At 33.4% G+C, this 16677-nt stretch overlaps 1 protein-coding gene across 5 annotated transcripts in view; it reads right to left on the bottom strand.

Annotated features, from left to right (window-relative positions):
- Positions 1 to 16677, bottom strand: part of LOC140444943 (rho guanine nucleotide exchange factor 10) — an 807510-nt gene that overhangs the window by 24430 nt on the left and 766403 nt on the right. For 4 of the 5 annotated variants that reach the window (XM_072536652.1, XM_072536654.1, XM_072536655.1 and 1 more), the window contains 2 exons: positions 2944 to 3199; positions 1122 to 1304 (listed from right to left, as the gene is read on the bottom strand). In XM_072536652.1, the coding sequence (XP_072392753.1) occupies positions 1122 to 1304; positions 2944 to 3199 (439 nt within the window). The remainder of the gene's footprint in view (positions 1 to 1121; positions 1305 to 2943; positions 3200 to 16677) is intronic. The other variant, XM_072536653.1, reaches the window with a different exon arrangement.

The raw sequence follows: 16677 nt of genomic DNA, 5'->3' as shown, positions 1-16677 counted from the left end.
CGCGCGTTAATATATCTCAATTGTTAATCGCCCTTGCGATTAATACACTTGTTGGTTAAATAACTATTTTCCGTCGACCGCCCATTTATGATCAATTTTAACATCATCAAAATCATTGATTAATGACCCCTATTAATGAATGATTTTCTATTAATGAACGAGTTCATTATAGGCAACACAACATACATTGCTTGCATAAATTAATTAAACGCTCTGTGATTGGCAGTGACCTGTGGTGTAGGCAACCAAACATATACCTATTTATATTCAAACTAAAAAATTAATTTAAAATGAAGTAGCCGCTGTTAGTACTATCTGTCATTGTATGTCATTATTTACTTTGTTGTTTAAAATTCTGTGTATTTGAAAAATCAAAGGATGGATATTGACGAAGAGTTTAATTTAACTCCACCAGAATTTAACTTCTTCTATCACAGAATTTACAGAGGTCCAAGAAGACTTAAATATAAATTTGTCAAAATGCTATACAGCAGATAATCATTTATCAATATCTTCCTTTAATTTCAGTAATTGCACCATTTCGAATATTAATGTTTACTATAATAAAACTACCACTAAGGAAACTTTGAATAAAGTCAATGAAAGCTGAAAAAATTGTTGTTTATCGTTAAGTAAATAAATATTTAAACTAAGATATCTTTATTTCTAAAAAGTACGGTCGACGGAAAAGTCTTGTAACGAACTCGTGAATTAAAATGGCGATTAACAATCTCGAACATTAACGCGCTCGCTTCACTCACGCGTTAAAATATCTCAATTGTTAATCGCCCTTATTAATACACTTGTTGCTTAAATAACTATTAATTAATACATAACATATACATAACATATTCCATAACAACACCGCTTCGTTGTTCGTTTTCGTACAGATATCATAATAATAATCGATTAAAAAAATTGATTTTACTAATTGTGGCACTTTCTTTGGTATTTTTTATATTAATTATCTATATTATTTATAATACTAACCTAACCTGTTTGTTTACAAAATGTCTGTTCGAAAAAAAATGACTGACACTATTTTTTTGATGAAAAGTCCTATTTAAAAAGTTAACACACGCGGTATTTTTTATTTATTGTTGGATTTAAACAATACTTACGTTTACTAGCCTTTGCAGAGTAGCTATGTATGAATTCTCACTATGTACAATGGCTGATACTATCATCCTCCTTTTTAACTGTAAGGGGGTTAAATTAGGAGGAGGCGGGGGTAAACTGGGTGGTAGCTGCCGCCGCTGGGAAGAGTTGCAGCTGGAAAAATGTAAACCAGCTTCTTCTTCCACCTAGAAATAAAACAACTCGGTTTATTTTGTGTATACCTAAAGAATAACTAACAAATACGGTTTAATATAACTAAAAACTTTATATATATGTATATATATATATATATATATATATATATATATATATATATATATATATATATATATATATATGTTTATAAAGTCTTTAAAATGAGTTCCGCGTATTACTAAGTATTGGGGTAAAATATAGGGGATGACCGATATCATTTCTCTGGTTTTATATCATTTTTATCATTTTCCACTCTTTATAAATTATGTGTTTGAGTGCCATTTGAACGTTTTCTACCACCTTTTTAAAAGGTGGTGTTTGCATATAATTGCCGTAATATCCTCAGGAAAAAGTTCTGTGACAAATAATCTTACATATTGGTATAATCTTACCGTATTTTGTATTAAGGAGTACAAGTTGTATGTTTAGTTGGGTTAGTACTTCTGTGTTTGGTATAAATCCATGAAACTCACGGTATACGCAGTTTATTACATGGCATCTGTCAGTTTCCACGTCTCAGCTTCATACATTTGTATATTGCAGTATTTGGGAATAGGTGTTGTTAGGGGTAAATCGATATGCTGCTGCATCCTGCAGTTTATCTTTATAGTTTCATTAATATGTCTTCTCGATATTCTACATGACTCCTATCGCTCTGGTCTTGTCTGTCACAAGTTAGTTTCAGTCAAGGGCAAAAGGGTGTTAATACACGAGAAGCTCTCTTTACATTCAATGTATTAATTTAGAGATGCTTGGATGTTAACCAAGATATGTAAGTTTGTCTCATAGATCATAATAAATCGTTTGAGAAAGTCCGTCACAAACAGCGCCAGACGTCAATGGACGTCTTGAAAGCAAAACAAATCGATTACAATTACCTTCAGATCATCAAAAATCTGTACAAACAACCAGCGATAGTACGCAATAATCAAAACAAATCAGAAGAAATCGAAATAAAAGAGGGGTGAGACAGGGCTTTGCGCTGTCACCAGTTCTCTTCAATGTATACTCAACAATGATGAACGTGATCAAGAAAAAGAATTTGGTTATTCAAGAGATATCAAGAAAACAAATGAAAATATTAAAATCATCAGAAAATAATAATGAAAGGTTAACAGTTAACTTGAAAATTTTTGACCAAGTAGAGAATTACAACTATCTTGGTACTACAACGTTTTCTATAAGTAGTTTTAACAGTACGGAATGTATTTGGTCTGGTCCTGATGTCCTGTCGGTTTTTTAATCGCATATTTCATGTTCTATTAATGTACGCTGGTTCCTAAAAAAACTGATAAGACTCTTAGTAAGACCTGATCATTTTGAGCAGTGTATTTAATTGGTCTGACATTATATTATATTTATTATAACAAATAATAAAATAAACAAACAATTGATTACAATATGTTAATTCATAAATTGTAATAATTGTTAAGGTCTAAATATTGATATTATTTTGAAGTCTTGCATTTTATAAAGAGTATAAATGATAGTTTTTACATAAAATAGGGTTGTTGTTATTATTTTTATTATTATTAAGGACTATTACCGGCACTACCCTGCGGTAATTACGGCAGTAATTAAATAAGATTTACGGCAATTAAAAAAAGAGATATTAGCAAAAAATCTTACCTCGGGTAATTGTGGCATTTTATTGGAATTTGGTGGGGTTCTTTGGGCGTCTGCATTTTCTATATCATACTGATGGTTACTCCCTCTTCTGATGGAAAACCATCGGGACAATCTGCCATGATTTTGGGGGGAAGTGTCGACTGGCAAAGCACTGTCCAATGACAGACGGTTGTTTGAACCTATGCCTCCACTTCCCCGCCATTTATCACACAGCGTACGTGCTTTGTTCAGCGTGTTTCTAAGCTGTCCATTACTTCTGAAAATAAAAAAGATTATTACTAATGTATTCCAGCAATTTTAAAAAATTACAGAATTACAGAAATTTTGTTGGAGTTTCTAACTACAGATACTAATAATAAATTTACTCTTTTGCAGGTTATTTATTTAAGTAGGATATTTCAAAATATTTTGGGGGATATTTTAATCGATTTTCAGTATAATGTATTACAGAATCCCATCCATATGAAGCTAATTAAAACTAAAGTTGTACCACGGCAATAAAATTAGGTTTTTATTAACGTAAACGCAATTGAGACTCTGCAGTAAAAGTACGATAGTCACAATGTACATATGAAAGTTAAAGAACTCACAGGGGGACTACGACGAAGGCAGAAAGGAAATATAACTGATTCTGATGGAAACATAATCTTGGACAACCAGAGTAAAATAAGAACGTAGAAAGAATATCTAGAAAAACTATTTGAAGGCCAAAGAGATAACACCTTTGAGCTAGAAGAAGAGGTAAATGATGGACCAAGAAAATTACCGCAGGAAGTTTATTCCGCAATAACACAGTTAAAGGATGGCAAAGCGGCAGGCCCTGATAATATACACGCAGAACTACTCAAACTAATAGACAACGAATTAATAGCAATATTCGAAAAGATATTCAACAACATATACAAATCTGGAGAAATACCAACAGAATGACTGAAATCTGAGTTTATTGTACTTCCAAAAAAACCAGGAGCCAAAAAATGTGAAGATTACCGTAATATAAGCCTCATGAGTCATCTCCTAAAATTGTTCCTGCAAATAAGCGTTTGATCGAGTACAGCACGACAAGATGATGCAAAAAAAGAGAAAAAGTGCCTGAAATGTTTTCTCATCACTTTCGTTTTGTAGACGGAGCGTTTGTAAGGTATCGAATAAGGATCTTGCTTCCTTAACTGACACCTCCGCCAAAGGTTCTGATGTATTTTACTCATCTTCATCGTCACTTTTTTCATTCGTATTTGTCGCAGATAAAATTTCGCATCGGTTAGTGAACCTAAGACAGCAACATCTTCATTCACTTGAACAAAGTCAGAAAAACTCACACCGCTGATGTCAACTAATGGTTCTATTGCTGGTTCTTCATCATCCATAAGTATTGGAAGATTTTCCTGACCTTCTTTGAAGAAACCGGATTTTTTTGAAGCAGTTGAGAATTGTTAGGAGTGTTACACCCCTCCATCCCTTGTCAATCAGTAAAATAGCTGTCAAAACCGTGATATTTGCAGTTAGCTACTTGTTTAGATATTCTAAAATGAGCTTAACAATTTTTTTGCGATAGAACGTCTTAAAATTATGGATGATTCCTTTGTCCAATGGTCCAATTTGGAAGTTGTATTTGGCGGAAAGAAGTAGAGTTCCACGTTGAACCGTGTAGGAGGACTAATGTGGACAGTGCTTCTTCTTCTTCTTCTTCAGCCTTCATTTATCCATTGTTGGACATAGGCCTCCTCCCATTGCTTCCACGCTTTTCTATCTTTTGCAATTCTCATCCACTGCTTTCCAGCTACAGCTGTTATATCGTCTATCCATCTCTTTTTGGGTCTTCCCACGCTTCTTCTTGTTTCTCGAGGTCTCCAGAATGTCACTTTATGAGACCATCTGTTGGTGTCTTGTCTTGCTACAAGTGCTACCCATTGCCATCTCAATGTCGCTATTTTTTCCATGATGTCGGTTACTTTAGTTCTACGACGTAAAGCGGTGTTAGGAATTTTGTCTCTGAGGCTTATATTTAACATGGCCCTCTCCATGGCCCGTTGAGTTACTCTTGGACAGAGAGGACAGTGCAATTGTCTAAAAATAGTAAAATTTTCCGCTTTTGCCGTTTCATGTCCCCATTAACTGTTAAAAGCCAATTGTTAAAAAGCTTTTTTGTTAGCACGATAATCCGTAGGAAACGATTTCATACCTTTGAAACATCGCGGATTCATTGCTTTTCCTATCACTAAGGGTTTAAGTTTTTCCGATTCGTCCATATTTACTGCAAGTAAAACTATGAGCCTCTCTTTACTATGTTTTCCCCCATGGAATTTTTCATCTTTCAAAGTAAGCGTATTGTCCGATAAATATTTGAAAAATAAAAGTGAAACTGGAACAAACCATGAAGTGGAGATATCCAGGAGTGGCTAGTATACCTGTTTAATACAAAGCACGTGGTGTTCGTGTGTATTAAGGTATAAAAAATGCTTATTAAAAGCTTAAAATTTTTATTTTAAAGAAGATCTTTTCGGAATTGAATCATTCCATCATCAGTTAAATAAATAAATAAATAAATACCATGAGGATTGTTTTTTAATACGGATGTCCTTCCAATGTTTTTATGTGGCCATACAATGTTTTTAACAACTTTTTATGTAAGTAGTAAAAAACCAACGTGTTCTTTCTATATATCTAAATTTTAACTTACTTGTTTTTTAATATTGGTATTTTCACTCTTTTTTTTAGTAAACTGATGATGGAATGATTCAATTCCGAAAAGATCTTCTTTAAAATAAAAATTTTAAGCTTTTAATAAGCATTTTTATACCTTAATACACACGAACACCACGTGCTTTGTATTTGAAAAATAGGCCAGTCTCATTAGTATTAAAAATGTCTCGGGCATCATAGTTTTCAATAAAGGTCTTCAATTTACCGTGCCGTTGCTAAGCAAACTGCGTCATCAACACTTCCACTTAACCCACAAACTTTTTTAAACACAACTCCATTTCTCTTTTTGAAATTTGTAAGCCACCCTTCATCTGCCGCAAAGTTTTTGATGCTTAGAGTAGACGAGAACTCTTTTGCTTTTTTCTTCAACAAGATTCCGCTAATAAACACTTTTGTCCTCTACACTGTCTTTGCCAAATGACCAGACTTTCTTCCAGACGAGGAAATGCATTGAACAGCATTAATGTTCTCCTTGTGCTTTATTATGGTTAAGAGAGAAATCTTAAATTCTTTGGAACATCACTTTTTTTCTCACCTTACTCTACTTTTTGGATTAACTTCTTCTTTTCAGAAATCGTCAAACATTTATACTTTCTAGGGCTCATGACTAACAAAATTTTAATCTGTATATTAACGAAAGAGTAACAGTAATTAATAACTGAACAAACCAATTCGTGAGAAGTGTGTGTCAAATATGTAGTCAAATTAATTATAATAAAAATAAAGGCGCGTTGATACATACAATTTTTTCGCCCCTTTCTCTGTGCAACTTTGAATTGTCGAGTTTTGGACGCCGATGAGTTCGAATTAACGCGTCGTTTTGTTATATAGCAATGATTTTTTTCGTTCGAATTACAAAGTGCATCCAGAAGGTATTGATTTAGTTCGAAATATAAAGAGATTTTGTAGGGAACTCGAGATAACTTTGAATTATAGAGAGGTTCGGATTATCGCTAGTTTGAATTAAAGCGAGTCTACTGTATCTGTTTTAGCTGCATACGAAATGTCAGGAAAAAATAATTCAATCACGGTCTTTAATAATCACAGAAAACAAATGGTTAAACAAAATGTTCAGCTTTGTTTTATTCTATGCTAAATTCATCTAGTTGGTAACAAACTGTAAACATGTCCTTCGCCGACATATTATTAAAACGTAAAAATTAGTTTCCACTCGTAAAATATAACAAACTTTATAGCACACTCTAGAGCATTCTAAATAATGCAAGTGCTTATTAATGTACCTCCAAATTGTGTTTCTGAAAATAAATTTAAAAAGTAATAATTAACGACATCTGGTTCTATGCGTTCATTAACTCATTGAAAATTTCTTGGTGGGCACTAAGAACTCTACATAAATTTATTCTAAAAGTCTGGATGAAGTCCAACTACTCTAAAAGCATAATAGTTGCTCATTAACGTACGAAATAAATACGATGTTGAGTTAATTTAAAAGCTTTTTTGATAATCGTAATTAAAAGTTAAATTATTAAGCATAATGTGGAATGCAGCAAGATTTTGTAATGTAGAAAATTAATATTTCAACCACTCTCTCGGTAAATGTACGTTTGCATTGCATTCTATATAAAGCTTGCGATTCATAGATATATCTACAATAATAAGCGGACGTACATATTTATATTAATTGAATAAAATAAAAATAATGTACATATTTAATTAATTAATATTTAAATTTCCGTCACGTCCTGTTTGACAATATTCCCAAATACCGCTCGGACCACACACAAATCAACGCTATGTAAATATTTCTCTATAAAAAAGCATATCTTTTCACTTCTATTTGATTTCGATTTCGAATTTAGTGAAAATTCGACTTGTGTCTTCAAAACTCCTGTGAAAGGAAAATACCTTTGATACCTTTCACATTTCTTTATATTTAGGGGTGGTAAGTCAGTCCAAAGTCATTCCTAAGCCAGTCCAAAGATTGTCTAAAATTAATTCCAAACGTGATCTAAAGTCAATCCAACGTTAGCCCAAGGTTAATTTCAACCGCAAATCAACCTTAATCTCAAGTTAGTGGCAATGTGGTGTAAGTGAAGATTCTCGACAATTTCACGTAATTTTATTTAACAACTTAAATGTAATTTAACCTCTTGACTGTCATGAGTACCACATATGGTACTCAGTTAATTTGCCATTTATGCTACAGCTCTTCTAGAGCATGTTGAGCCATGAGGCCACGACGATTTTTATTTAGTATTTCACACTATTTTGAACCTAAGCACCTATGTTGGTGCTCATGGTCCCACGAGTGATGTTTTAATCAGGGGGCCATGAGCGCCACCTCTGGCACTCACAATAAAATACGATATTCTAATATTTATCGACCTGCAGATTTCTGTAAACTAAAATTGCGAATATTAGGGGTTGCTAACGATAGATGTCTATCATATTAGCAGTGGCAAACATAGAAAAAGCTTTTAGCGAGCTCTAACATTTAGTTTAGTTATGTGTTGTTGCTTTCCGATACAGTCGCGATTGTAAATTGTAATACTGGATTCCAAAGAAGAAAAGAGATTATGTACTGTATTTGTTTAAGACTGTAGAAATACGAAGCGGATCATCGTCTATTTCGGAGTTTCATGACAGTGGCCCAGCGGACCCAGAGTATGCACTAGACAGTGAAGATTCGGACAGTGATGAAATTAGTGAAAATGAAGTTTTGAGAAATAAAGAGTTAAATAATGAGCAAGAACCAGCACCTGAGAATGTTTCCATATCTGAAGATTGGCAAATACCTGATCAGCAAAGGATTAAAAATATAAATTATAAGACGAATTCTGAAGAAGTAAGCGTAAACCCCTATCTAATAGATACAATGCAAGATGTCAGCCCTTTTGATTTCTTTTGTTTGTTTTTTTGCTAAAGAAGTGGTATTCCTGTTAGTAAATCAAAAAAATAATAATTATGCTCAACAATGTCTTGGAGAACCCAAGATAAAGAGAAGTGCAAGAATTAAAGGCTAGATACTGACAAATCCACAAGAAATCTTTTGACCCTTTTTATACTTTGCAATATAAAGTTTATGCTGGAAAGGAAGCTCAGACTGTTATATCTGTATCCTCGGAAGTGGTTATGGAATTAATGGAGCCATATTTAGATTTTGGTAGAACACTATATATATATATGCCTTTGAGATGTATATATACAGACGAATGTTGAGGATTCCATGGGTACAAAGAGTTACTAATGTTGAGGTACTTCGTCGCATGTGTAAACAAAAAGAATTACTAAGAATAATCAAAGAGAGGAAAATGCAATTCTTGGGTCATGTGTTGAGAGGCGAAAGATATGAATTACTTCAAGATATACTGGAAGGAAAAGTACAGGGCAAAAGATCAGTAGGAAGACGCCAGAACTCATTCGCGCAGCAGTTTCCAAAACTATAATTGCCATTTGGATCGCCAACCTTCGAAAGGAGACGGCGCAATGAGAAGAAGAACACTATATGCGGACAACTGGTATAATAGTGTCACTTTGGCAGGAAAATTACTGGATACGCAAATCTTTTTAGTAGGGACACTTCGAGCCAATAGGACACGCAATCCAATTGATGTTACTAAACTAAAACTAAAAAAAGGTGATATTGTTGCAAGGCAAAATGATAATGGTGTAATGATTTTAAAGTGGAAGGATCGGCGAGATGTACTTGCCATTAGTTCGAAGCATATATAGTCCGTCCCAAACCCTTCTTTCAGTGCTAGTTGATCGAATTCTCTCTAACGCATTAAGCTAGAAGTGACAGAAAAAAACGTAAGTCTGTGATTATTATACATAGAACTTATGTATCGAAAATTATGTATCGTCCACGGGTATTTGCATATTAAAGCGAATTCTACTTACGGATGCATAATTGGTTAGAGTTTAGAATACGCTAAATTGATATCCAATCAATGATGCGCATAAATATAATTTGACGCAGATGGTCTCGACCGTGACAGTACTTTCACAATGTCAACTGATAAAATGATAATTGTCATCCAGGTTAGTATGTTCAGACATTTTACAGTGAAAATTTAATTTTGTATTTATTGTCATATTATTGTCATATAATATTGTTATTATTAAAATATTTTAAATATGCCGAGATATACCGAGAAGGAACAAAGACTAATATTAAAATTATTAAATTATTTTCAATTAGAAAAAGAGTCTACGTTATTATACGGAGTAGAGGCCTGGACACTTTCCGAAGCTTCTTTAAGAAAACTCGAGGCATTCGAGATGTGGTGTTACAGACGTATTTTAAGAATTTCATGGGTGGATCGTGTGACTAATGTTAAGGTCCTACGTAGAATAGGCAAGGAATGCAAGATTATTAACACCATCAAAGAGCGCAAACTAGAATATCTTGGCCATGTTATGAGGAATGAACACAGATATGGCTTATTGCAACTCATTTTTCAGGGCAAGGTATTTCGAAAGAGAGGACCAGGGAGAAGAAGAATATCTTCTTCTCCCTGGCTTCAAAACCTGAGAAAGTGGTTTAATACATCGACAACCGGACTATTAAGAATTATGCTATGACTTATTACGCAATAGCAAAGTTAGGATAGCCATGTTGATCGCCAACATCCGGAACGGATAGGCATCGTAAGAAGAAGAAGAAAAAGAGACTGGGACAACTTTATTACCAGTTTCTGCCGTTCATGAACATGTTATTAGAACTCGTGTATACAGAATGTTTAGTGAAGGTTTGTATCAAAATATAGTTTGCCATAACCTACTGAAATATCACTAGCGTCTTTAAATTTTTTCTTGTTCATTTTAGGCCAACATGTTACCCTTCATACCAAAAATACCAAATTCAAGTTGGACTAAACACTCTTTAGTAGAATGGTTAAAAGGGAGACATATACGTGTTTCAACAACCACGACGAAACTTGAATTATTGAAGATGGTAAATCTTAGCTAATTAAGTACTTTCCTTGGAATGTATAGAATAGGAATTATGACAAACTGCCGTTCCAATATAATGCGCAATAAAAATTTATATACAGGACGTTTAATAAGTAAATTAAAAAACAATTTTGAATTGTTAAAGTTTTTATTCTATATTTAAAAAAAATAACCTTTTCACATTTAACCGATTACTACAACTGTCAGAGTTAACTAAAATGTCATGCAATAATTCTTGACATTCTTAAAATCCTATATGACGTCAAAATTAGTGAAGCACTGAAAGAAAGGTTTGGGACAGACTGTACCTTCTATGGTAAATGTGATACAAAGAAGAGAAGACTAACTTAAACCGCAGGTTGTAGTAGAATATAATGCAGGAAAATCCTTCACAGATGTATCGGATCAAATGAATTCGTATAAATCATTTTCAAGGAGTTCATTCAAATGGTACCGAAAAGTTGCCTTTGATATTTTACTAAATGTTGCCGTTGTAAATGTCTCTCACTTTATTCGAAAGTAACAACTAAGTAAATCATTAAAAACAACACAATTTAGAAAGGAAATTAGCAAAGATATGCTTATTAAACGATAGTGTGTAATATATAATTCCTGCTAATAATTTACACAATTTAGTAAAATGTCTAAAAATAAACCGCCGCAGCCAATGCTATAAGGGATATTGTTACCAAGCATGGAAGACCAACAGCACAAAAGAAGACTCCACGTGTGTGAACAAAGTGTTTTGCTTGTACGAAATTGTGTTCTGACTGCTTTTTTATGGTACATGCTGCCAAACAACAGTAATTTTTCTTTATTAGCATTTATGTTAGTTGTTGATTATTTTTTTGTACCGTTTTTTAGAGTAACGCTACTTGTTAAATAAAATATATAAGCTAAAAAAGCGTTTTTATTACAGTTTGATAAACGACCTTTATAAAAAAAGTATAATACTCTCTAGCTACGGGCTAAAATCATAGAACGGTTATCTAAGGCCAAAATTTTAATTTCTCCATATAAAATGTACAAGCCAAGTGACTGCTTAGTTGTTTTGTAAGTTATACTGAGTACCATATATGGCGCTCAATATTTGAACTTAACTTCTGAACTGAGTACCATATGAGGTACTCAAATGACTCTTTGCTAATGCAAGGAAAAAGAAGCTGGCAGTCAACTTGTTAAATGCATCTTCATCGAAGTGGGTTTGTGTCTCTCGTCGTTGATCTTGGCGTCAGCATCTCTCTTTTAAAGACTGTGTTCGATTCGATTGACGTGTTCTATTATCTGCAGTCCTGATATAATAGCAGTGTTGTCTTTTGTACTTGTGTTTATTTTACTATAATTTATTTTTAAAGTACAATCACAAAAAATACTTAATTTAACAAGAATAATTTTCACATGACTGCATTACACCAACACTTGTTCCACTACGCCCATGCTCCCGCATACATCTTGTAAACGAGTTTGAACGGATTGAGTTGTAATTAGTGGTAAATTAATTTTAATTGGACATAGCCGATGTAAAGATCGAAGTGATAAATATTTGGCAGCAGAATTGAGTTGTGGCGTCTCGGGAGAAAAACTTATTGAATTATCGGCTGTAGCAACTCCACTAGAAGCTTATTGAAGCATAATTAGAATGTTGTAATAGTCAATTACATCTGTTTCAATACTGTGAGAACTGATAATTGAATATTTTGGAATCTAAAGGTTAAACAAAGCACTATAAAAAAGATGTCTCTGCTCTATCTTTGTATGTATGTACTCTTCGTGTTCATAATATTTTTCACATGATGAAAAGGTTGCCAATGAGAATACATAATACCAGTATATAAGAAATGACTCAATACTCACAATCTTAAGTAGTTTTAATTATTTAATGATTAACAATTCTGATTTCGTCCATGATGTTCTTCCAGATTATAATATCCGAAGTGCCTTTCGAATAGAGAAAAACGAATCAAAATTCAACCACCGTTTCGGAGAGTACAAAACCTCGACCCTCGCTTGGATATTTAACTTCAAGTCGTAGTTAGTAATCTCTAATTTCAATTACTTTGTCTAAAACGCGGCTTACAAGCGGTTAACAAGAGATAGGCATGTTGAGAGCTAAAGGTTGCCACACGTGTATGCGAGATTGATGATCAGACAATAGTAGTCGATAATTATAGCAGTGGCGGCCGGTCAGGGCCGGCAGTGCCGACCCACACCTTTATAGATATTATAGATTTTTTTTTTAAATATTTAATTTAATCAATCTGTAAGATAATAAAGACTAAATTTTATTTATGGTTTTTAAAAGAGTTCGACCAATTCGACCAGACTAAATTTTATTCATGGTTTTTAAAAGAATTCGTCCAATCTGAGTGTTAAGTGATCCCTGCGTAAGACAATTTTCAAATTAATGATCCGAAATCCGAGATATCCACCCGCCTTTGTGACTTCTTAAAAAGACACGTTTCGGGGTTTCGGCAAGCCGATCCCAAGCTTGACGATATACATTTAAAAATCAACGGAATATTAGTTGATGAGCAACCAAACATACATTTTGCTCCGTAGGCATTTAATTGCCAAGTACGGCAAATTTAAATTTGCCGATGCCTTATTTGGATTGGCCGCAAACTGTACCTTGCGAGCGGGGATGAAAAGTTATTTCGAGCTGGATAAGTACTTAATAACTTAAGTAGTGAAGTAATAAAGTAATACTGTCATACGTTATCACTGCCGTAAATAGTTAAAGGTTAAAGGGTCTTTTGATATATTAGAAGTTTTTTTTAATTAAAGTGTAAACAAATTCAGGTAAATTAACCTAAAAATGCAAGCTATGGGAGAAACTGTAAGTATTGATAAATCTGATATTGTAAATTATATTTTGCAAAATGAGTTTTTATCTATTCCATACGAAGAACAAATTGTTATTAAAAATAAGGGGCGTCCTTTGCCTAAAATGTCCCGGCTTATAAATATTAGTGTGGGGGTAAGGGAAGTAATAGATCATTTTCAGATAATTGGTACAGCAAGTACTCATGGCTTACCGGGAGTGAAATAAAAAACAAACTTTTCTGTCGTCCTTGCATTTTATTTTCGACAAATAGGGGCAAACATCAAAATCCGTGGCGTGAATCTGGTTACGATAATTTAAAGGAATTATTTAGGGCTTTACAGAAACATGATATTTCGAAAGATTATACACACAGCCAGATTACATTAGATTTATTTGGAAAACAAAATATCTATGTTTTATTAGATAATGCCGAGATTTTCGTAATGATAGTAATTTCCAGTATATACGCAGTAACGTTTTGGACTCGCTTGATTGTTCCGAACCCCAAAAAAAAAAGACAAAGGCATGACACAGAAAATCGTTTTTCGCATTTTGAAGATTTGTAAATTTTTGACCTCTTTGACGATTCCAAACTTAAAAGTTACGCCAAAGAATTTTCAAGATATTTATTAGACAGGTGAATTAAAAATTATCCATCTTTCTCTAATAAAATAAAATTAGAAAATAAATTAAAAGTTTTATATGCTGATCCAAATATTTTCGGAAGGTGGGATAAGTTACAAGATATGTATAATTTTATATACTGCAATTCATTACAACAAACTGTTACCGAAATTAATAAATTATTGTCAGTATAATTCTCTCACTATAACCCAATTCTGTCTCAAATGAACGAGATTTCCCTTGTCTCAAAAGAATCAAAACGTATTGTCGAAACACCATGAAACAAGAGAGAATGTCAAGCTTGTCTCAAATGTCAATAGAAAAAAAAACTTTTAAAATCTCTCAAAAACTCTAATAAATTTTACGATGACGTTATAACCCATTTGGGTACTTTTTTTGATGATTGAAGTCTTTTTATTAGACGGTATACGTATCTGAGGAGACAAAAAAACCTTGCCGAACTTGTCTCTAAAGCCACGAGCCGCCACTGAAGTATAGGCTAGACTTCAATGATTAGATCACTCACAAAGACCTACCATCATTTCGTATATTCTTCTATTTAACATCGTGAAGTTTTAGTGAGTAATAGTGAGTAATATTATACATAATAACATATTTTAAGTTAAAACAATCTTTGTTATTAATATTTATTAATACTGTAATAGGTATCTACGGTTTCACATACATATATGTAAATCAATATTGCCAAATATAATCTAATATTATTGTTTAATACATTATGTTTACCTATCATTAACAAATACGATTAAATCATAAGTACTTTTTGGAACGCCACTGCTTTGTTAGGTCAGGATTTACTGTTCCGAGAAATTTCCGCCACTAAAGTTGAAATACTCTCTATTCAATACTAAAAGTAAACCAAAATAGAAAAATATAAGATTTCCATATCCTATGATTTATACTTTATTGCGGATTTATGATTTATTCGCTTAATTTTTGGTATTGAGAGGTTTAGAAGGTTATCTCTCCGGTGTGTGGCCAGCTTAACAATATAATTTGAAGACAAATTTTGTTGGCAAGGTTAATTTCAATTCTGGCGCATATTACAATTCCGAATTGGAACAAGCATAAAACAAAGGATGACAATTTACCGGCAATTGTTAGATTACCTTCCACAATGACATTTAACTGTCTTTAATTCACGGTTATTAAATATTATTATAAACTCAAACATCCGAAATGAACCAAATTTTCAGCAGGTAATTTGGAAAGTTTTGTTAGTCAAATATCATTTATGTTTTTCAAGGTCTAAAACACAGTGTCAAAACTGACATAAATACATCACCAATTCGCTTTCCATTTATGTTACTAAAAAAGAAAGAACTTCAATAACTTTGTTACAAAAGTTTTGTGTTACAGGAATGTATAGGGGCAATAATTAAATTTATTTATATATACATATTCAGGGGTTCTACAGTATTGACTGCCTTCCCTCGATTAACCGCTTCCATCTCTCTCTGTTATCCCATTCTCCATCGTTTAGGCCTCTCTTACTCATGGCGTCGTCTACTTCGTTCCTCCAGGATCTTTTCCTCCTTCCTATGGGGCCCCATTCGGTTATTCTCTTTATCCATCTGCTGTCGCTAGTTCTTCTTACATGACAATACCACTTTAGTCTTTTTTGTTTTATATATGTTGTATGTCTGTTTCTATTGATGTTCTTTGCTTTATTTCGTCAATACTTCTCCTATCTATTCTTGTTACTCTGCATCATCTTCGCAGACATTCCATCTCTGTTGCTACTATCTTACTGTTGTTTTTCTTGTTTATAATCCAATTTTCAGCCTCATATGTCATAATAATTGGCACTAATGTTTTACAAATCTGTGTTTTTGTCTTCATATTTTGGTGTCTATCCCACCATACTGAGTTAAGTTGTCGGATTGCCGTTCTTGTTTGTCCTAATCTTTGCTTAATTTCTTCCTCTGTTGTTGCCTTTTTCGTGATTATAAACCCCAAGTATTTGAATATCTGTAGATCTTCTATGTCTTCTTCACTTGTAGATAGGTACTCTATTTTCGCGGGGTTAATATCTAGGCCAGCCTTGGTATATTCTTCTTATAGTTTCTTCATCATGTAACTGAGGTCTTCTTGGTCTTGTGCAATCACTACTTGATCGTCTGCAAAGCTGAACGTATATAGGTATTCATTTCGTACGGGTACTCCCATGCCTTCGCATTTTCTTTTCCATGTATTCAAGGTTTTCTCTAAGTATATTTTGAATAGGGTTGGAGATGTGGAACAACCCCGCAGGAGCCCTTTTGTTGTGGTGAAGTCTCCTATGATTCTTGTTTATGACACTTTATTTTTTTTATACAGAGCTTTTGTAGCTTCTATGAGTTTCGTCTGTATTTATAATTTGTACATTGCCTCCCATAGTTCTGACCTTGGTACAGAGTCATACACCTTTCCCAGGTCCACAAATGCCAAATGTATGTCTCTATTTTTTGCTTTTTTTCCAACAGTTGTTCCAGTGTGTATATGTGGTCTGTGCATGATCTTCCTGCCGTGAAGCCTGCCTGATCCTCCCCGATTTTGCCTTTTATCGCTTGCTCTATCTTTTCTCGCAGTATCTTCCCATATAATTTTCTTATTGATGATATTACGCTTATTCGTCTGTAGTTTTCGCATCCTTTTCGCATGCA

The sequence above is a fragment of the Diabrotica undecimpunctata genome, chromosome 7 (assembly GCF_040954645.1).
Source record: "Diabrotica undecimpunctata isolate CICGRU chromosome 7, icDiaUnde3, whole genome shotgun sequence".
Classification (NCBI taxonomy): domain Eukaryota; kingdom Metazoa; phylum Arthropoda; class Insecta; order Coleoptera; family Chrysomelidae; genus Diabrotica; species Diabrotica undecimpunctata.
Note: the sequence above shows the minus strand (reverse complement) of the source record. Positions and strands in the feature narration are given on the sequence as shown.